Genomic DNA, 24108 nt, shown 5'->3' on the forward strand with positions numbered 1-24108 from the left:
AAAGCTCTAAGAAATTATTGTACAATGAACATACAATTTAATGGTTTATAGGTCATTCGCACACAATGGTAAATAGATAATAAATATGAAATTTTTCTTTATATTTTAATTCCTGATTTTGTCTGCTAACACAAGTATCTATGTCTGCTATCATAAAAAAATTTATCAACAAAGATTGTTTTCTTTAATTAATAATTTTAGTTTCACTTTTTGTTGTTTCTTCAGTGTAATAACAGTATTTATCAAAACTTTGCTTTTAAGCTACTGCTACTTCATAACTGAAGTAAAAATGTCTGATGCAGTTATTACTACATCCTTGGATATCATTAAAATACTTTCAAAACACTTTGGTAATGGCATTTTAATGTTAAGCATATTTCAATTTTAATTGTAACAAATGAAAGCTGGTTCAATATTTTTTGTAAAATAGAGTCCTAAAAATCTTTATACCTTATTCAGCAAGTTTAAACTTATTACATATGTATCTATTACAAAAGAATTAGGCCGGGATAGCCTGGTCGTTAGGAAGCTGGGCCCATGACCGAGAGTTTGTGGGTTCAAACCCCGCCGGCCGGAGACTCACCCTGTAGTTGGTGACTGATGCACGTAAAAATTCTGTCGAGACACAAAGCCCTCCATGTTCCCATAACAATACAAAACCTCTGGGGGTACTGGATTGGAGATCGACCATTCTCTGATTCAGGTCAAAATTACGATCTGTGGATGAATGAATGGGTCCGCCTTATAAACATGTGTGGCAGAAGTTGAATTCTTGACCATAGATGGCGCCACTGAAAAACAAGAATCGCACACTCTGCCTTAAATTTGCTCGGTTCCACCAAGCAGGCGTGTCCATGTGCCAAATGGTATCAGCACCAACCAACCAGTATTAGAGATAAGATATGCGATGAGTTTGTCTGAGTGTCTTTTTTATAATTCCAGAATGGTTTGAGTGAGCATTCTGAAATTCGTACATTGGGTTCAAGGAAAATTATTAACCCCTTAATCCTAAAAAAATCAATTGGTTCTTTTGGGAATATTGTTTGAAAAATGATTCTTATGCAAAAGTTTAACATTGCACCTTGTTTTTAAACTGCAGATGCTTTTTCCTCCATTTATTTAAAATATATCATTAATGATGTTTGCAAGTTTACAGCTATGCTTACTCAAAAACCGAATTTATATTATTGCATAGTTTTCAAGAATTATTAAGCTCAAGCAAAATTAATCACTGAATCTTTTGATTGTGGTAAATCTAGACTATCATGTGTTGGGCTCCATCAATAATCAATTATTATTTTTTGGTGAATAATAACACTGAATATAGTTAAGCTTTATTTGTATGGAATCTTCATTTAAACTGGATAGAGTTAATCTTAATATTAAACTTTTTTAGCATAATAACTAATTTGCTTTTTAATGTAAAATCACTAGGAAAAGCTAAAAATAATAACATAAAGAAATAGGAATTTGTTTAATTGATCCAATTGCCTCAGCACATGACTTTCAGTTTCGTGTTCAAAATAATTAAATAATAAAGTTTAGGACAAGTCTTACATTTTACAGCTTTTAGATAAGAACTGTTGGCCTAAATGGCTTACTTAGTATAATTGGCAATTTTTGACTGTGGACATAAACTTTACCATTATGTTAGAATGACCTTTATAGGAGCTCTGAAGTATAAGTTTATTTATTTTAATTTCAGTAAAAATGCACATTACATGAATACAGAAAAAATTTTGATTGCAATATAGTTATTTTTTATATATATATATTGCTAAACAAGTAATTAAAACACAACAATAACAATTATGAATATTCCAAAAACTAGTCATCATTTGTTACTTTAAGTGTCCTACAAGAATATCAACTTCTAGCAATATTTTTCTGTAGGTTTTTAAAGTTACCAAGTTTATTAGTGGTATCATTGTCATTAAAAATAAACTTTTATTTTTCTATAAAGTGTTTAAATATAAGTATTTTTTTTATAAAGTGTTAAAATATGAATGAAATTATATAAAAAAAAATTTTCTTAAATATTTATGATTAAAAAAAGTATTATTTTTGTATTTATCTAAGAGAAAACATGATTTTCAATTAAACATAAACTAATTTTGAAAGAACTGAATACTAAAATAAAAGAAGTGTTTATTTGACTTTCTAACATAAAAACCATCAAAATCACATTTAAAAAAAATAGAGTTTAGAAATTTTTATCATTTTTAAGATTGAATGATATGAAGAGTAATCTCAGAATTGCAACATAAGTTTCAAAAATACAGAAATGCTTATAAAATAAAAGTACTCACTTTCATAGAGTATTTCAATTAATATATCTTAATTTCATAAAAATATCCTGTGGAAGTTGGTATACCTGAATACACATCATAAAATAATCCACAAAAAAATTTCTAGGTAATAAACTTTTTTTTTTTTTTTTTACTCTACACAGATTAGTTTTTATCATTATAATAATATTAAACATCAAGGACAGAATATCAAACTATAAATTTCTAGAAAAAGTAAAAAATCTTTAAGTTGTATATTGCATATTTAAATATTTCATAAATGCAAATATACAGGAAGTATATTTTAAAAAATCAATCCAGATAAAAATACCTTTGAAATTCAAAAGAATAATTGATAATGTAATACATTGCCAACAATTGCATAATATATGAACACCGAAATGCAAACAACTGCATAATATTGCTCAACCTATTTTTCCCCCCGTTCATAAGAGAGGGGAAAAATTTTGATCTATCTCAAAAGGAAAAAAAGTTCAAAAATTGTTATTGGATAAAATGCACATAGCAAGTAACATACAAAACAACTGAAACATAAAGATAACAAAACAATCAATGTATTATTCAAAAATATCAACTTCACAATTTGTAAATGAACACTCTAAAAACAACATGAACATGAAGCAATGGGAATTAATATATTAAATTTCGTGCAATATGATAATTAAAAGCGCATAATATAATAAAACATAATTCTATGGTATGCAGAGAAATGGCAATTCATTAAATAAACAATAAATATTCAATAAATAAAATTATCCATAACATAATTAAAACCATAATATTCCATTTGATATATAAATGGAAAAATTAAAAGAATAGCAATAAAAAACGGGCAGTTAAAGAAGAGCCATGTTAATTTATGATTTTCTATTTTTGATAAACTTTTTATGAAATTGCATAGCACTTTTACTTGTTACGTAATACTTATAACAATTTCATAACTATCGAAAACTAAGTACCATATTTATGAAGATAATAGGGAAATCTTTTAAAATGGAATGGAATCTGAAGAGGAAAAAAAACCCAGTCCATTAAATATTTATTAAGATCAATTTTATAGTTTTAAGAGCAAATAAAGAAAGACAACTACCTTACATCAAAAGTAAAACATTTTAAAATTATGATACCTGTCATAATCTATTTTACACCTAAAGTATTTTTTAAACACTATAACAGTTTAGAAATAATATTAGATATTTTAAGAATAAGATTAATATTAGTTTAAAAAAAAGGTATATCTCAGAAATTTAATGAAAATCATGCCAAGTACGGAATGAAAAAATGAGTAATTGAAATGAATAGAGGGGAAAGAATGTTTACTAGAGATTCAATGACAATGGCAATCAATTTTGGAATATTTTATCTTATTAGAGTACAGTTAAGCAACAAATTTTTATCACAGAATCACACAGGCAATATATATATATAATTATATATATATATTATATAAATATTTAGATTGTCATAAAGAAAAATTGACTAGTTTATTTTACCAATGTTAAACAAATTTACAATAAATATTTAATGACACGATTTTACATGAAGTTTAAATGAGTAATTTAACACATTGTATGCAAATAAATTTAAATTTTTCTTGCAATTTGAGCACAGGTCGAAAATTAGGAAAGTAATAATGTAATAAACTTATAGTATAATGTCTATAAGCACAAATATACTGAGTGTTCAAATTCCTGCAAAGAATGTTTGCAACACATGTAACCAATCAGTAACAAATTCGCAGACATTATGTTAAATTTAATAAAAATGTCAAAATAAGTTTAGCCATACACAAACATTATTATTATCAAATAAAGAGAATATAGGTAATTTTTGAGGTCAAACTTTCAACAACAAATAAGATTTTTTTTTTATCTATATAATTTTACATTTAAGCATTAAAACAGAATAAGTCCTCCATCAAAGAGTACTGATGAGGAAAAATAGCTTTGATTAATTTAAATAACATCAATTTGTTTTAGTAAGAGTTCCAAGTAGAAAAATTTGAAGTTTTTTTTTAAAGGATAGAGAAATTTTAACTGCTATTACTACAAAGCCATTACAGGAAATATTAATGCGCATTAAATTAGAAAAAAAAATGCAACTGATTTGGAGAAAAAAAAAAAAAACGCATAAGGCAATGTTGCTAAAATTAATAAAAGAATCTCAATTTTGCTTCACTTTTGAATAGCACATGGAAATGCATTCTAACCTGATTTGCCTCCTTAAGATACAACCAACATCTTTCCAACCACTGCGCTTATCTTCTCATTGATAACATTGCCTAAACTGTGCATTAGTCCGGATTAGGATTGGGCGATACATCGAAAAATATCGTTGTTATGCAATTATCGCTGATCCAAAGTTTGGATTGTCAATTTTTGGAAGCATTAGAAAATATGATTTACTGTGATGTGCATGATGCTTCCCGATGAAGAGCACTGCTCCTGATAGCATATAGATAGCTTCAAGTGCGCACGAAGAACCATTCTCCTAATGAATGATTATTTTCTTCAGATTGTAAGTGAGATAGCTGTGGTTATGATCATTATCTTTCCCCATGTTTATTTTATAGCGATTTATCCTTTTCCTGACATGATGAAGTGATTGACAATCAAAAAGTTGTTGAATCTCTTAGTTATGGAAACCTGATTTCTTTTAACTGTGCGAATCCTCTGATGACGATTTTTTTACAATAAATTTTTTTAACCACTATTTTGCAATGGCATCCATGTCTTTAATTATAGAGAAATAATTCTTATTAGAAAATATTAAAAATGCAATGTTAATTAAAAGAAGTAACTTACGAAATCCGAATTTTTAAGATTTTATTTTTATTCAATGATCCATTTTATTTTTAAACGCATTCCTTTTTTTAAAATAAAAATTTACAATACTGAAATAAATTTAAGATGGAGGTAACTCGGATCTCTCAATATTCTTCAATCCATCAGCAAAGTTGGTTTTTTTTTGGTCAAGAAGAGCTTTATAAATGCTGGCTCAATGTGGGTCTTAATTTTTATTTTATATTTATAATTACTTATTTACTGACATAAGCCATGGCAGACTAATTTCAGCTGCACTCCCCCTTCCCTACTGCGTATAGTTGTTCTGCTTTTAAAAAAAGTACACAATTTATTGTTGATAATTAATCAAAAAATGCAAGAATTTGAAATTATGCAATACTAAATGTAAAACATTAAAGCAATAAAACATCACGATGTGACAATATAGCGCGATGTCAAAATCTTAATATCGCTAAGTCCTAGTCCCGACAATAAGCACTACATTTTGACAGCTCAAACTATGTCAACCATATTAAAAGTAATTGGATATATTATTTTAAATTAAACTGATTGCATTAAAAGTAGAATATCAGAATAAATAAATATCAGCCTAAACATAGAAACATAAATCTATTTGTATAAATAACATCTGGATTTCAAGTCTTATGAAAGAAAAAGTAAACAACTAATTATAAAATATTTTTTGCCAAATAACCAGAAATAAATAATATGTAGTGATTTGTCCTGAAAAAGCTTCTATCCTTTAAAAAAAATGTTTTCATATCTGTCCTATACCATAAAAATGTTTCTTTTGTGTTAAATGCATGCATATAAACATTAGCATTGGTTGGTAACTTAATAAGACACTAAGTTTCATATTTATTTTTAAAAAAATGACTAGAATTATGGACTAAGGGTAAGTCTTCAGTTTCCCCCCACAAGAACATCAAGAAGACTGCTAAGATTTCTTTGCCCCCAAAATTCGTGAGCAACTTTGTAAAGATTCACCAGGATCATTTTTCATGACATAAAAATGTTGACAGAGAAAGACAACTCTCAACAAGATAACACTTTGCTGTAGAAATATTAATTTTAAACCTCAGGTAAAGAATGGCAAGCTCTTAGGCCCAGACCTGCAAAATAAATTGACATACATGTAATATACAAACCTCTAATGAGTCTTTTATATTAATTTTTTGTCTGAAATCTTTTCTTTCATTCAGCATTCTGAACGAAAAGTTATCTCATATTTATAGATTTATTTCCTTTTAAAATGGCAGACCTTTACATTCCTTATAAAATATTATCAGAAAAGTTTTCGCTTAAAGAAATAAGGATTCTTTCACCTCAATGAATTTCTCCTTTTGTAACATGGATTACTGGGACATTATGCCTTACACTTCTTAATTTCAAAAATCTATTATAAAGACCGAAGTACTCATTTTTGTATAAACTCTGAAATAGAACAGAAGAAGCTTTACACAAAAACAAATTCATCTTCGCCCAGCCTGATTCGTGATGGCATATAATCATGACTTATGTTGTTAAATACCTAAACAAAATTTTTTGTTTTTACCATTTGCATTCATCCCTACTGTAGGGGATGATTCTAAAAAGGATAAGTTGGAAGGAATTATTTTTTTAAAATCTCAATAATGGCAGCCCATGTCAAGTATTAGGTTGATACTAAGTCTTATATAAAAAGAGGTTTTTTATGTCTAAAAGTAAAATGTTTGTGTTGCTCTTGAAGGCGCTGTCATCATATCAAACAATGCCTTTTATGGAATACAAGTGCTATATTTATAATTGTTGTGAGATTGTAACAGTTATTCCTGACTGTTGGGTCAATTTTTGTCTATCTTTAGTAATCCATTTACATTAATTATGAAAACAAAGAGATTTTATTCTTTAACATTTGAAAAATTACAGTTACATTGTAAAATGTAACTATAATTCATGTTGATAAAAATATGCAAAGCGTTAGAATTATTCGTCAATTTGAATTATGTTTATCTTTATGTAAGTAAAAAAAATAGCGCCATACTGAGAGCCCTAAAGAATATTAATGATTTTTTCGATAATAAAGTCATCTGAAAAAATGTAAACAGATATAACTTTAAAGTCTAAAAATTCTTTATAACAAGATAGTTCATATATCTAATATTTAAAATATTGTTTCAAGTTTAAAGTTCACAAGGAGTGGCTTTTTTGCTTTCCTAGGCAATAATCGGGTTCTTAAAAGGCACATAGAAATAAATAGTAATAACTGTCGAAAAAAACTATATAAATTTTGCCTTAATTTACAATTAAATCTGTAGAAATGAAGAGTGTTAAATAGTGATTACTCAAATTCGAATTTCATGTCTTAAAAATTTAGGAATTTTTAACATCGTATGGAATTATATAGCAATAATAGCTCAAAAAGCGATTGAAAAACTATATAGATTCAAATTGGAACCTGCAAAAGATAAGCACGTCTAAAAAAAAAGAATAATTTTTTTATTTTGTTTAGATGCTCTGGTAGGCCACAGCAGGTTGAGCCCTCTTAATGCAAAATAAAGCTTTAAAAGAGATAATTATTAAATTTTCAAAAACAAAAGAAAGATTTTTCTTCAAAGCCTTCTTGATTAATAATAAAAATAAATAAATTGACCTACCCTTAACGTGAAATCCCAACTGCCAGTTGAGAGCGCAGTACCATCAGGGGACACTTTTAGACAAGTAACTCTATTTTCATGCCCATATAGAATACTAAGACGGACACATTTTAAACTATCCCAAACATTGACAGTATAGTCATTGTAACCAGCAAACAACAAGCGACCTAAGGAAGTAAAATTAAATCAAACAATAAGAAAAAAAGCATTTAGAAAATTTAAGATCAATTGTACAAAGAAAAGATCAAACAATTGTCTTAAAAAGTCAGAAATAACAAGAAAGCTGTAAATTATGTAGAGTTTTAAATAATTAGATTGTAAATTATGTTAGAATGGCTAGAGAAATTAGATTTTGTACAACATTTTAACTGCGACAAAAAAATAGTCAAACTATTGAAAAAATAATTATGCTCTATTAGCATGTAACAAAAACTCTCAAAAACCTCTAAGCATATGAGATAAATTAAATAAAGAAGACATATATCTTTAAGAGCAAAACGAAATTAGTTATCAGCAAAAAATAAAGACAAGTTTTTCAACCATTTAATTGCAAAATAATTATAGGAATTGAAAAATGTTTAAACAATTAAAACACAATAAATATACATGCTACTGAAGATAAATATAATTTTATGCTACTTACCACTGACAGAAAAATCAACTGAATTTACTCCAAAAATAATACTTTGCTTAGAATAAACAGCAACTTCACGATCAGCTCGTAAATCGAACAAGCGACACTAAAATTAAAACATAATGATTTATTTAAAGAATTATAAGTTGCACTAAAAATCACTATAATACTTTTGAAAGAATACAATATTTTATATTCATAAAAAACTTCAATAACAATTTTTTGGGGAAATACATACATATTGTTTGTAAGAAGAGGAAACAAAGAACTAAAAATAGTGTAATCAACTGTTGTGAAAATTTTGTTTTGTGCAACATATTTCTTAAACTCTCCACAACATTAAGAAGGAAAAAAAAAAAAAAAAAAAAAAAAAAAAAAAAAACGCGGGCAACAATCAATATTTTAAATTGAAAATTAAAATAAGTACAAGTGGAGCCAAAAGGATTTTGAAAAACAGAGCGATTTTGAACATCTGCGTTCAAACAGTGAGAAACATTGTAACTTAAATTTTCTTGACTTCGGAAATTGATTCCTCAATATAAAGATAGATCATAATAAGTTTTAAAAAAACTGAAAATTATAATTACTATGCATGAATAAAATAACTTCAATACTAAATCATATATAATATATAAACTAAAAAATTAATTTATACAAAAAGAAAAAAAGAAAGAAAATAAACATAATATATTGTAAACTAGCAATAAAGGTCCTCAAAGTATAAGGGAAAATAAATCAAGAAATTAGTTACAATAAATGGAATGAAATGTATATGAACTGAGAAACAATGCTTTGCAATGGTGTACTGTAATTTGATGGGCAAGAGAAAAAATTGTTAATAAGTTTATCTTTAACATCATTTTAAGAAAAAAAATTACATTGATTATTAGAACATAATGAGAAAAGAAATTTCGACAGCAAAATATTGAGTTTCTTTTTCATAAGATGATCAAAAGATGTCTGAATAATGAGTTAGGAGGATGGTCCCTAAATTTGAACTATTATATGTTTACGATTTTTAAGAATTATAAGTTTATGATTAATAAGTAAAACAAAAATTACTGCATCTATAATTTGTACAATAATCTTATTTATTGTACTATTTAGAGAGAATTACTAACATACAGTAATATCTTACTGTTTTGGTTTATTATTTGCACATGCTTTCTCTTAATTGCTCAAGTCTTCTAACTTATCCAAAAAATAATTATATCTTTCCTTTTGCATTGCAAAAGAATGAATAGTTCGTAAGATTCCATCAGAGGAAATTAAATAAAAGTATTTGCCAGTTAAACTTAATAAAAATATTAGCTCCACCAGCAGAAATGCAATTCAGCAAGAACCTATGAGAGTGCGGAAGAAATGACTACCCATGTTGAACAAATAATAAATATGGGTGGTCATTTCTCAGGAAAACATGCTTCATTACATTCACACCCTTGAGGCAACTCCATGAGGTGAAAGAAAATTCTATTCATAAGAGTAGAAAAGGGCTTATGTTATTTAATGCCCCCTTCCCATCAACAGATTCAATTCATACAACTTTTTTTTATCAACACTAGCATTAAAAAAACCTATTCTTACTTACATAAAACTGCAAATGATCAGTTTTCAATTACCTGTCAGAGTGAAAATAAAGTTTCTGTTTGCATTAAAAGTACCAATGTTTTCCAATTGTAATGAAATTCACCTTACAAGATGTTTTACTGTAAGCATGTTCACATTAGAAGTATTTTTAAAGTGTTATATCCCTATACAAGTTGACTTGGAATCAGGGTTGGCAGGTTTTTGACATGTGACAGTTTTTGACGGTTTAAACCGTCACGTCAAAAACCTCACTGTCAAAAACCTATATTCATATGTTAGTTCAGTTAGTGTCGATTTACAGTATATTCAGCCTATTCATTTACTATGCTGAAAATTTAGTTTATCCAAATACTTGTGAATTTCATTTTGCTGAATACTATATAGTTTTGTAGAATATCTAAATATTCAGCTGTTGAATAATTACTTCTTACTTTCAAGATATACATTATTTGTATTTTTAATACAAGTGGAGAAAAAAAATTAAGAGATAAAAATTGTTTTAAAATGATAAGTGTAATAATTATAAATAAATATAATAAACAATATGAATTATATTTATCATTATTCATAAATATAACTACTTTTAAATTCAAATTAACATACTGGATAATAAAGATATTCGGTCTAACATTAAAATTTTTTTTTTTATACACTTGTATCAAGTTTGTATTTATACAACATAACTTGTAAGCTCCTTATAAATATAAATATTAGTTATATGTTCCTTATATGTCAAAAATGCATGGTAATAAACTTTTAATTTTCTTAAATATCAAAAAAAAATTTTTTTTCCTTCAAAATATAAATATTTAAAAAATTTTTGTGCAAAATTTTTCTGCATATGCATTTGAATATAAATTTCTGAGATTTTAAATCTGTTATTTTACCTTAATTTTAATAAAAAAATATTTTAAAACCTGCTGATTACCTATAGTATAATTAAATTTCCATATAATGCATGGCAACTGTTGGTAGTTTTGAAGTTTATATATTTTCTTGGCAAACTTCATTTTTTTGACGGTTTAAACCAGTATTATACCCTTGTCATGTCAAAAACCCAACCCTGCTTGGAATCAAAAACTAGTTATCATCAATAGGTTAACATATTTGCTAAAAATTAACTTGTTTTAAATTTCAGTTTAAACTAGAATTGCCAAAAAAAAAAAAAAAAATCTATTTAATTTACATATGTGGCAGATTTAAAACTAGTGTTTTAATTTTCAGGAAACATAAGATTTACGAAAATGCAAATGGATGTACTCACAGTAGCATCATCAGAACCAGTTGCAATGGCATCCCCACTAGGATAGAACTTAACTGAGTTGATATCTGATTCATGGCCTTCAAACTGTTGTACACAATGGCCAGTTCTCATATCCCACACTAATGCTTGCCTATCACAACCCTATAAAACAAAATTGTATACATACAAACTGTATTTTAGGGATCAAATTCTTAGGTAAATTATATTATTCTTCAGAAAAAAATTCATAATAATGAATTTTTCTGATATTAAATTGTAGCTAATTATTTAATGCTATTTTTCCTTCAATATTTCTCTTAATTTAAGACAACACATTATCACATCTTATGTTGTATTCTTCAGGGGATTACTTTTTTCAATACAGTAGAGTCCTTATTACCCGAGTTTCCGCTTTAACTGAGCTATCAAATGTTTCAAGGATTTTTTTTGTTCTAGTTTATTTTTAAAACTACCATCGAAAAAAATCCGAATTTTATCTTCCAAACACTCAGGGAAGGGAAATCCAACAACTTGATCCGGTGAAATGATCAAAATGATTATTTCACCAGATCAAATCCGGTGAAATAATGAAAATAAATCTAGCAAAGATGATGAAGACAGTGACGATGAAAATCAAAATAGAAAAATCTCTCATACAGATGGACTAAAAACTATCAAAAGTTCTACTGAATATATAGAACAACAAGAGGCAACACCAGCCTTCCAGTTATCCCTAAAAAAATGGCAAAACATTACTGCAGAAAAGTGCCAAAGTAATGTAAAACAAAAAAATTATTAAGGATTTTTTAAGTAAAAACTCTTTAATTCTCGTAGTGTGTTCTTTAAGTGTTTTTAAGTAATTTAGTGTTAAGTAGTGTTTTTAACAATTGCATTGCCCAAATTATTTCAGCTCTTGAAACAATATGAAATTACATTTTTAGATTAATTACCTTGTTACATTTCATTAGGAAATTTGACGTAGCTGCTTTGGTTAGACCTCTGTAATTTGCTTGAGTAACACCTATATCCTTAGAGAAATTATCGATTCTGGGCTGCTGTTCTAAACTACTTACTACTTGCACTATGACTTATTAGAGCCCGTTTTTCCATTTTACTTAAATTGAAACACTTATGGCACAATTTGGAACGGGTTTTGCATGGCTCGTTCGGTATGCTTTCAACCTAAGAAGCAAATTAGGGATATATATAAGAATCAGTCCAATCTGGATTAAAACTACTTTCCCTGCTCATTTTATTATTTCATTATTAAGTAAATTTATAAAAAGTCATCAATAAAGATTAAAAATAAATTTCAAGAAAAGAAAAAAAAAGTTCAATGCAAGTTGGCACACACAGTACCAGATATTTCTTATTTGTTTACGAGCGCCAGAGGAACATCGTTTCTTGATTGAAGAGAATAAATATAGTAAAAAAAATATTGACTAATCTTCATTCATCCTTCTTTTAAAATGCACCATAACGTCATAATTAGAATAATGAAACTGGTGATAGCTCTACCCCCAAAACAGGAGATATTTTTACTTCATATACTTGACGAAAGTCTGGATTTTACAGATACATTTTAGCCTCATTTACGAAGTGCCTCTCAGAACACATTTGCATCAGAAAACTATCAACTTTATAAAAAAGGATTTTAATTAAAAATTACGGAAAGCTGAAAGAATTATATTTTTTCAGGTAATGTTTTCCCCCCAGTTTTTTATAAGAGATTTTCATTTTCTTGTAAGTTTTACATTCCATGAGTTTTCCAGGTTTTCCCTGAGGCATACGAACCGCATAGAGCAATAAACATAATAATTTAAAAACAAGCATTTGAGAACATTGAAAAAATGTAATACAAATTCAAATTGTAAATAAAAACAAGCTCTGTAACTCTTACATAAACAACAGAACTAAACATTGAACCACAATACTTGATATTTACAATTTTCTTTTAAGGTAAAAATAAGGACACTTGAAACAAAATTTAATACTCACAGCTGAAACAAATATGTTGCCAGTTTCAGAAGGGGACAAATCGAGGGCCATAACATCTCCAGTGTGACCATGGAAACTCTGAATTAAATGAGTACATTCTACATCCCATAATGCACATGTACTATCGCCACTACCAGTCAGTATCTTAAACAAGAAAATTTAATTAAATTAATAGCAAAAAATTATCATTTTAGAAAGATTTCAAAAACTTCTAATAAAAAGAGAAGCTAGGAACAGAATTATACTAATACAAGCATTTTCATCTTCAACCAGATGCATAAGAAAATTTACAAGATACTTTTGCTATCATCTTAAAACAAAATATAAAAAGTCAAAATTTAAAAAAAAAAAAAAAAAAAAAAAAAAAAAAAAAAAAAGTTGGTTTCTTTTGTGGGAAAGCATTGATGTTAACAGTTACAGGATTAAAAATTTAATTAAAAATTAATTAGCAACTTAGCTAAAGTTACAACTAATTAAAATGTAAATTAATATTTAAAAAACTTGAATTTACTGAGTCCTAGAGAAATACTGGAAATTCGCATACTTCACATAACTCTCAAAAATGTACTAAAAAGTATTTTAGCAACTTTTTCTTTTTTTTTTCAAACCTAAAAACTAGAGCAAATCAGATAATCAAGAAATAAAAATCTAAATGAAAATATGAAATACCAAATTGTTTAAATAGAACCAGGGAATATTATAAAAATATCCAGTATTCAAATAAAATAAAATTAAAAAAATTAACAGGACCTTTTGAGGATGAAACTCAAAACACATAGATAAAATAAAGTTTAGAATTCACAGACACAATTAAAAAGAAGAAAAAAACAGTAATAATGGTACTTACTTGCTGGTCAGAATTGGGAAAAAGGCAACAAGACATATAGCTTGTATGTGTTCCAACAGCTTTCTTTTTTGTAGATACGTCATCTTCAAAACTGAGTGGATACACAGTGATTTTATTGTCTAGTCCTCTAGATACAAGATGAAAAATATCAATCTGTTAGATTAAAATGTACACTGAATGAAAATTTCTTATTTCTACAATTGGTATGGAAATATGGGTAAGCCTAAATTGTTACATCTCTTTGAAAGAAAAAAAAACAAACTTTCGACATGCATTTCTTGTTTATTTCATTCATAACCTATTAAAAATTATTTCAAATCAATAAGATAGAATTTAAAAAAATCTTAAAAATATTATTTTGCAGGATAAAACATTCCTTCTAATGTAAACTTTGCTTCGTTGAAATTAAAAATAGCAGAATTATTATTCAAATTAAAATATTTTGAGAGTTATTATTATTGATATCAGGGGTCTGTCCACACATTTTGTGAAAGGTCCGTTTTTGGTAAAATTGTGAAAAAATTACTCGTAATTTGTGAATATAAAATAAACGTTAAGTCACATTTGTTCAACCAGGGTCCGCTTTTGTGAATTTGTGAAAATAGGGTCCGTTATTGCAAAAAAACTTTTTCAAGGAGTTTTAAAATTGTAAAGACATACAAGATTATGCTCAACACTGTAAAATTATAATTAAAAAAATTAATTTTAAAAAATAAACAGCAAATGCAACTACTAAATTAGCGATTCAACATACAAATATTTGGTATTTAGCCTACACTGCTGAACGCAGAATTTACTGCTGAATGCCGGACAAAATTTAGTTCGTTTATATCTGCCTTTATTCCCTCACCCCTACCAGGGAAGGGTTTATTCGATTAACAAAACAATAATGAAGATAAGCAAATTTGTGAAGGGTCCGATTAAAAGATAAATTATTTTGTGAAGGGTCCGTTTTTAAGTTAAAATATTTTGTGAAGGGTCCGTTTTAAAGTTAAAATGTTTTGTGAAGGGTCCGTTTTTATGAAAAGATATTTTGTGAAGGGTCCGTTAACGGACCCAAATTTCTTCTAAACAGACCCCTGGATATAGTTTTTAGAATTTTGCATGGACATAAATTGTTCTTACAATTATCCACTTTACTTACGATTTTCCAATGCAATTTTGATGAATAATACTTTTCAAAGTAATAACAGCCAAAAAACTCTTTAACAACACAAAGCTCATTAATTGTAAGTAATTAATTGACACTGACTTTAATTTAATTTAAAGTTATCGAAAAACTACCTAAGTTTTTTTAAATTTAAATACCCAATTGGTGTAATTTAAACATGATGGTGAGGCAAAAGCTCCTGGTGAAAGGGGGCATCTAATAAAAGGCTAAGAATACTAAAACTTTAAATCTTCAACTATTATTTTATTAAGTATTTAAAGTTATCACAGATAAATATTTGGCTCTTGAAACTTAATGATGAATAACGATATTATTTCATAATAAATTAATTATGAAATTTAGGGGCATCAAAATACAAATGAGGAAGATTACCTGTAAAATTAAACTGTTCTTTAAAAAAATTATATTCTATTAGAAATAATGTTTTTTTTATCATAGAATAATTTCTGCATAATATTTAAAGAAAAAATAATAATAATTAAGGTTTTCATAAATGCTAATTTTTATAATTTCTTTTACAAAATCAAATAGGTTTATTTTTTTGATTCCTCAAGTGATTACATTTGTTTCAAGGACATTTAACCAAGAAGTCCAGAGCATCCCACACCTCTGTAAATGACCGTATAAATAATATGAGAGAAAAAGTAAATTTCAGTAAAAAATAATAGTGATATTTTTTAAACTTAATATCACATAAAGGCTTCAGCTTCAATTTTTTTTTTTTTTTTTATCATATCTTAAGCAAACTATTGTATAGTAGAATCCAGATTTAATGATGTTTCTAGGACTTTTTATAAATATAGAAAGAAGCAGGAGGTAGGAATATTGAGGGCATAAAAATTGTAAACAAAACAAAACTAAATATTTTGTAATACAAACTAAGACTCCTGTATAAATCATTTTGACAAAGAAAGAACCCTATCTGTTTCATGGAAGAATAAAAATCAAGTGTGCACTATTTACCTTTGCACTGTAGTTTAAGATATTTTAATCTCTAATACTATATATTGATAATATTCTCTTGATGTTACCAATTTTTTACAAACAATGTTCGTGCAATTTGTGTATATCATACATATCTGAACAACATTAATAAAATTATAGATAAGTCAATATGTAGTCACATTTATGCCTAACTTAGTAGTTATTACCTTAATTATATAATATAATTTTGACTATACTAAAGACAAATATATGCACAGTATTAATATTTATTAATTTTTTTTTTAAAATGCAATGTCATCATAGATTCACTTACCCACAGGCAACCATATTTCCAGATGGGGCATAGGCACATGCCATAACCCAAGTAGTAGGCATTGTAATTGCATGCTCCTGAAAGTTTATTCCTGAACTTAATAACAAGATGTAATGTGGAGACAATTTAAATTAAGCAAAGAATAAAACATTAGAAATGGAAAGGAAACATTTATTATTTAGGAAATAAATTAGCTCTTTTGCCACAAGAAGCAATGGTCAGATATTGAGTTGCAGACTCACAAAGAATCAATTACAGAAGCTTTTGATAAATTAAAAAAAAAAAAAAAGATACAATAGAGCAAACTTAGTGCTAGTATGTCTATTTCTGTGCTAACATTTGTGCTTTATTCACACTATTTTTTTTTTGCTTTAGCTTTTGACATAGCTAGTAGATACTAATTATAAAATAAAAATATCAATTCTTATTTTTCATATTAGGATAATTGTTTTGTTGCCTTGCAGTACCATCACCCTAGCTCAGAATTTATCTGAAAACCCCTAGGTCTGCTTGCAATCATTGTCTTAAAAATAAGGATTGATCCTTAATCATTATGGTTATATATAATCAAAATGTGCAATTACAATAATTTATATTATAGCCTTAGTTATTTTCACATTCTTTTCAAAGGCAACATGAAATAAAAAATGAGTTAATATATTGACATTTTTTGCTTTAGGGTTTGCAGATATCAGTATGAGGGTAATATCTGCTGCAGCCGAAAAAGGCCATGCCAGACTACTTAATGTCGCATAGTACAAGAAAAATCAAATAAATATTGATAATCTTATAATTAATAATAACAATACAATTTATAATAATAAATTTAATACTTTAAATTTTTTCCCCATTGCTGAATTTATTTTTGTAAAAATTTTTTGAGGTAATTTTGTGTAAATCTTGATAAAAAGAAGAATTACAATTTAGATTTGAATTGACTTAAAATTAACAAGTTGGGTTTCACTAAGGCAGAAGTCTTTATGTGATAAACCCTTTAAAAAAAATTCAAACAGTTAAAATATTAAGTTTTTAAATATTACGTCATAAACAGTTCTGCAAAAATATTTTGTAAAATACTTAGAATTCCTTACCGCAATTTAAAAGAAAGATAATAAAAAAAGAAAGGAAAGAAAAAAACACACACACAATCACCCCATTTTATGGTAGTACATCGAAAAATTTAACTTTGCTAATAATAAGAAATAAGGAAAAATATACATTTAATTCCGATAATTTACCTTATTAGTAGTAAATGCATCCCATATAATCATTTTGCCATCCTGCAAGAAAATGTTTTTGGTGAATTACTAAGAGTTGACTATAATAAAACTTAATTAGACAAATTAATAAAAATTATAGTTTAATTAAAGTTTCAATAAATAAATTACTAAGAAAATCCATAAAGCAAATTTACCTACGATAATTTTTGTTTCTTTTTTCTTATAAAGTATAGGATGTGTACAAGAAAAGTGTCTATAATATAAAATATTTTATTCAAAATGTTATTTTTTTAACATATCATCTTGAAAAAAATAATTTATTTTGACAATTTTCAAGATTTTTTATTTATTTTTTAATGTTTTGGTACAAAATTTTGAATCAAAAATCATATATTGACCAACAAAGGAGCCTTTTTTGTTTAAAATTAAAATATGTTATAAGAGGTTAAAATGAAATAGAAACAATTAGCATTAATGCAACAATTGTAAAAATTTGTCGACAAACATTGCTGTTAGTGATTGTAAAAAAATGTGTGATTGGTTGGTTTGCTCAGAAAAAATAATTCACAGATTTCTTTGAATAGGAGTAGAAAAGCTTTCAGAAAAAGAGTGCGATATAAAATCTATTATCATAAAATTATAACCAACTAATTTTTGGAGAATTTTATAAAGTTAAAAATACAAAAACATTTTGTCAAAATAGAGAAAAAAAATAACCACCAAAGTATCGGAACAAACTTGAGCCATAAATGGATTTAGCCCAAGGACAGAATTTAAAAACAGAAGCTAATATCCTAATTCCCTTTTTCCACCAGAATCTTACCTAAATTTTCCTAAATTCCCATAGCGGTCAAAAGTTTGCACATTTGTTTAGTAACCGTGGAAGAATTTTATATGGCATTTTTGTTTAACAGAACTATAATGGAGCAAATTTTGATGCAAGCAAAGTATCGCTAAGTTGATGATATTTCAACTGTTTGGCGATACATTTCCGTTAAAAAAAAGTGGGTATAATGGATGAAATAATTTAAATTAAGAAAATTAGCAAATAATTTAAATTAGTGAAATTTGAAAAATCATCAAAGAAAAATTTCCAGCTTTTCTTTAAAAATCCCTGATTTTTCCAGGTTTTTATCCAAATTTCCCTGATATTTCCAGGTTTTTTCCAGTATAAAAAAATTCCCTGATAATTCCAGGTTTTCAAGGTTTTCCAGGTGGGTGGCCACCCTGCTTGATTTAACACATGAAAACTTAAATAATAAAATACAATTCATGATTTTTTCAAACTTAGGGAACATTCCTACTGAATGTTGTTTGATAGTTTAACTTTAAATGCACTCTTCAAATTCTCAATTTCCAAATGTATCTTTTGTATAAATTTTTAATTTGATGAAAAAGTGACAAAAATATACTGTCATGCAGCGTTGGGAAACATTTTGTATTAAAATGAAAAATTTGTTTGCAAAACTTTGAATTTTATAAAAAATCGTTTATTTAAAACAAAGAAAAAAAGGAGGAAGAATACATCTATTCTTCTCTTAAAAGGAAAATCAATGAAACTTTTTTCAATTTGTTTTCGAATGGCACTGTTGGAATAGTTTGGAGTGGGCTCCAAAAGCTCTGAGACGGGGAACAGAACCCAGTGTTTATAATATTTCTCATTCTACCGAAGTTTGTACACAATAACTTAGACTTTTGCCACTCCGCTGTGCCAGCTTTGTTTTATTTATTTATTTTTTTCAGCTAAAAAAGAAAATTCCTTTCTTTATGTGTGCTCTTGGAGTTTCACACACAAGCATCTTACTGACCATCAAAAAGTAGTTCCACAAATGAGCGATTCGAAATTTCCTGTGTATGATAATGTAGCATTAAAAGCTATGAAAATTGATAACAATAACTAGCAAAAATGCGACCGTAAAAATATGTGAGATTGTGGGTGAATCATCAATAGTTGAGCGCAAAATGCACTATTCGAAGTTTGTCAATCAAAATAAAATCGTATTAAAACAGAGATTTTAAAAATGGAGTAAAAATCTGTTTCATTAGCAACCAGAAAAACTATCGGTAAAACCACATGTATTCACTGTGGAATCATCGCTAATTGAAAAATGATTTCTAACTGAAATGCGTGATTCAGAATTTGCATCGAGATTTTAAATACCATGCGAAAATTTGTTACAAAATCTTTAGAAATTGTGCAACCATGCGGATTTATTTGTTGTTTATAGAAATAGATGCTAATTATCGTCTATTTGTTATTTTTTATCGAATTAGGATGTTTTGATATTTGTTTATTTGAAAGACCTGTTATCTGACAAAATCTGTTTCTTTCGATGTCAAACAAAATTTGAACCCCATTCGAATAATCATTAAGTGATGCGCTTCTTTCACAGCAATAATATATCATCATAAATACATGTGGTCTAGTGAATTCTTAGATCGACATTTATTGGTAGAGATTTCAAATTGTAAATTTGAGTAAGTAATCATTTTTCTACCTGAGTAAATCATTTTCTGAGTAAGTACCTAATAATAATTTTTTTGAGTAAGTAATCATTTGCAAATTTTATCTCGATTGCTAAAAGAGGAGTTGCTTACTTTTTCTGTTGCTAAAATTTACAACCAAAAATCAAAGCTGCAAAAGTGGTCATCACTTTTTAGTACTTTGATAGTTATCCAAGTGACTACGATTCATAATAGCTAATTTAGAGCTTTACATAAATCTAACTTAATTTCAGAAATAAAGTTCATCAACTTTTCAAAGGTATCTTAAGAAAACTTCATTATACTTCCAGGCCAAATTTATCTGAACACTGCAGTTTTGCTAAACATAAATACATGAATTTATCAAGTAAAAAAATTCAACTAATTATTTCAATAAAGAATTATTTAACTTTAATTTAACCGATTACTATTACCAATTATTCCAGGATTGATAATTTTCTAGCTTTTCAGGAACAATATGCATTTTTCTATAATTATATTAAGTATACAGTATTTATGACTGGCAAACAATATTTTCCCAGTCATATAATAGTTAACCAAACTCAAAGTATTTAAAATCAATGTTTATACCTGAGAAGAGCTCACAATGTGTCTTTTGTCTAAAGACCAATCAGAACAAAGGACTTTTCCTTGGTGGCCTTTCAAAACTCTACGAGGTTTAATATTCAGAGTTTGAATCGGTTCTAATCTCTCTGCAACTTTAGACACTAAATAGATATCTACATATTAGAAAACTATTCATTTAGACATTAAACAGAAAAGTATGTACAAGAAAACAAAATGCATAGTTATAATACAATGGTATAGAGTACAAGATTTAGGTATAAATAGAGCTTTCATTGACAGCTGATTATCAAGGGTAGAAAGTTCAGATCCACTTACTAATTTTAAGCTTGTCAGGGGTTTATCTAGACATTTTATGAAAGGTCTGGTTTTTGTGAAAAAATTACTCACATTCTTTCAACCAGGGTGCTGCTTTTATGAATTTGTGCAAATAGGATTCCGGTTATTGCAAAAAAACTTTTTCAAGGAGTTTTTAAATTGTAAATAGATACAAGATTATGCTCAGCACTGTAAAATTATAATTAAAAAAATTAAATTTTCAAAAATAAACAGCAATTGCTGCTTCTAAATTAGAGATGCAACATACAAATATTTGGTATTTAGCCTATACAGCTGAACGCAGAATATTCATTTCGGACAGATAATGGAAGTATCGTCTGTCGAAGACAAAACTTAATTCATTTACATCCATTTTTCTGCCCTGGGAAGGGTTTATTCAATTAAAACAATAATGAAGATAAACAAATTTGTGAAAGGTTCGATTAAAAGAAAAATCATTTTGTGAAGGGTCCGTTTTTAAGTAAAAATATTTTGTGAAGGGTCCGTTTTTATGAAAAGATATTTTGTGAAGGGTCCGTTAACAGACCCAAATTTCTTCTAAACAGACTCCTGCTTGTTAATGTTTGATTTTTGTTCCTTAAATTTAAAATTCCTTCAAACGAAGATTTTTTTTAAAGAAAATCATATTAATTAGGTAATTGTTTTCTATCTACACAAAGTAGAAAAAAATTCTAAGATGTTATGTCATAACATTGGTTTTAAGCCTTAGCTCAAATCATAGGGCAGGAAACAAAATGCAAGAATTTATACTAACTGAAGTTCTTCTTTCTCAAGGAATTAAATAATTAGAGAAGAGCCCCAGGTAGAAAAAAATATGTTTAATTGTAAAAAATTGAAGGATGTATTAATACAAAAGCGTTTTATTTTGTTTTTATGTGTGTGCTCCCAAATGATATATATGCTAGAATTCAATTTAAAAATACTTTTTTTAAGGAAAACATAATTAGAAAATAATAAGTTAAAACATACTCACAACACATTTGCAAGGATTGCCTAAAATATCTGAATTTAAGATCAAAGTTTACAATCAGGAGCCAATTGTAGTTTGAAAATTTTTTTTAAAATTTTATTTTCTTACAGAAAAAAAGGAAATGATTTAAAAGGGAGATTTTTCTACCCATAAGTATTTGAGATATAAATAAAACGAAAATAATTTATATCTTAACTTTACAGTATAGAAATTCTTAAATTTTCAGAAGAATTTCTATACAGTTGAGGCTCCAAGGTATAGTGCCCAATCAAAGGGGCACCCTATTCTACACTCCAACTGAATTTTAAAATCTTAAAATAAGATTAGGCTTTCTTAACATTTAAAAGTTTTGAGAAATAAAGGTCAAATGATTGAAAGAAGAAAAAAAAGAAGCAATAAACGAAAACGTTAGAGGAAAAAATTCAAATAACAGATTTTAGTATTAGATGCATGCAATAAAAATCATGTTATATAACAGGGGTCTGTCTAGGTTTTTCTGAGAGGTACCTATTTTGTGAAAATTTAGACATAATTTGTGTAAAATTAAAAATTATATAAAAAAATCAACACAAAAATATGGTAAAAATATGAATTTATCGTGTCTTAAGGGTTACAAAAATAAAATTTTAATAAAAGTATTTTGTGAAACTACCGTTTTTCCTAAAGTTGAATTTGTGAAGGTACTGCTAAACGGTAGTAAATTTGGCCTGGACAGACCCCTGTATAATAAGAAAATTTGTTTTCATAATTGCCAAACTTTCCCAACATCAGCTGTTTTTATGCAGTGCTTTCACTACAGCGCGAGAATCTCGCTTATTTTTTTCTTTTTGCGCATTAAAAAATTATTAACGCAAAAAGATTGCGCACTCTATTAATCAATTTCAAAATGCTCGAATTTTGGAAAAAAATTCGTCTTCTGCCATTTTGAATAAAATCCGTTTCACTTTTCTTCCTTGATCTTTCATTATTTTCAACATGGATCCCTGTTATCTAGCTTCCCTATTTACCAGTATTGTTCAGAACCAGTGCCAACAGCAGAACACAATGCCCCCCCCCCCCGAATGACAGTACACCTTTCAGAACACATTTTTCTGCAATTTTCACGGAAGGTAAGATTTCTTCATGTAAGACGTTTAAATTTTTTCAATGCTACAAATTTATTTAGAGATTCCGAATTGTTCAGCATCTGTTGCAAGGTCCATTTAGCACTCAAAACCGAATTAGGACAAAATATCTTATACAAATGACTGATAAACATTTGAGCTACCTAATGAGAATAGCTGATGAAAAAGTAGATATAGAACGCTTTCCATATGATGATACAGCAAAAATATTCAATGCTTTAAAAATTAGATGTTAAAATTGTATTATAATTAAAGAAATATTTTTTCCCAAGTCTATTCGCGTTATTTTAATTTTTAGAAATCTCACTTAACTTTTTGAGATCTCACCCTGTTTTTGAGAAAGGGTGAGAAATTCTCTCTCACTTTTTTTCTGTAATCAAAACATTGTTATGTAAATAGAGCAAAACTAAAATCTTTGCAAAAATTATTTAATAAAGCAAGTAATATATTGAAAAATGGATGAATTAAATTCATGGAAGGATAAATCAAATAGTAAACAAAGAATGCATAAATAAAATAGTAAACATTTAATAGTCTTATGTTTCCGTGCTTAGAATAGGATAGTCGATTTTAATGTAAACATTCGCAAATAATATGAAATTTGTAGGTTGAGATATCATTTTCGTATGCAATACAAAGTAATCCTTTATATTAAAATCATGTCTTACAAGCTACATCATTGAGCTTTTTTCTTTCTTCTTCTAACCGTGTTTTTAAATTTTCTACTTCTTTATTTAAAGAATCAATAGTTTCACCAGGATTGTCAACTTTCAGACCTCCGTCGGATGCCATTTTGGAAAACAACTGGATATTTGGTGTGAAAGTTGGAGTTTTTAAATTTCTAAATTTGTAGGAATAAATATTTGATAAATTTATATGCATGTCAAGGTGTCTCTAAA

The 24108-nt window shown here is 27.4% G+C and overlaps 1 protein-coding gene across 1 annotated transcript; it reads right to left on the minus strand.

Moving 5' to 3' along the window:
- Positions 1-4421: 4421 nt before the first annotated feature.
- Gbeta5 (guanine nucleotide-binding protein subunit beta-5) lies at positions 4422-24066 on the minus strand. The gene is made up of 10 exons (XM_087167433.1): positions 23878-24066; positions 20783-20919; positions 17726-17767; positions 16488-16564; positions 14059-14185; positions 13212-13355; positions 11235-11375; positions 8393-8489; positions 7750-7916; positions 4422-6225 (listed from the first exon to the last, which is right to left on the minus strand). The coding sequence occupies exons 1-10, from the start codon at positions 23999-24001 to the stop codon at positions 6214-6216; spliced, it is 1068 nt and encodes a 355-aa protein (XP_087023559.1). The 5' UTR covers positions 24002-24066; the 3' UTR covers positions 4422-6213.
- Positions 24067-24108: the final 42 nt, after the last annotated feature.

Source organism: Parasteatoda tepidariorum, chromosome 7, assembly GCF_982258835.1.
Source record: "Parasteatoda tepidariorum strain Cologne lab strain chromosome 7, Ptep-v5.0, whole genome shotgun sequence".
Lineage (NCBI taxonomy): Eukaryota > Metazoa > Arthropoda > Arachnida > Araneae > Theridiidae > Parasteatoda > Parasteatoda tepidariorum.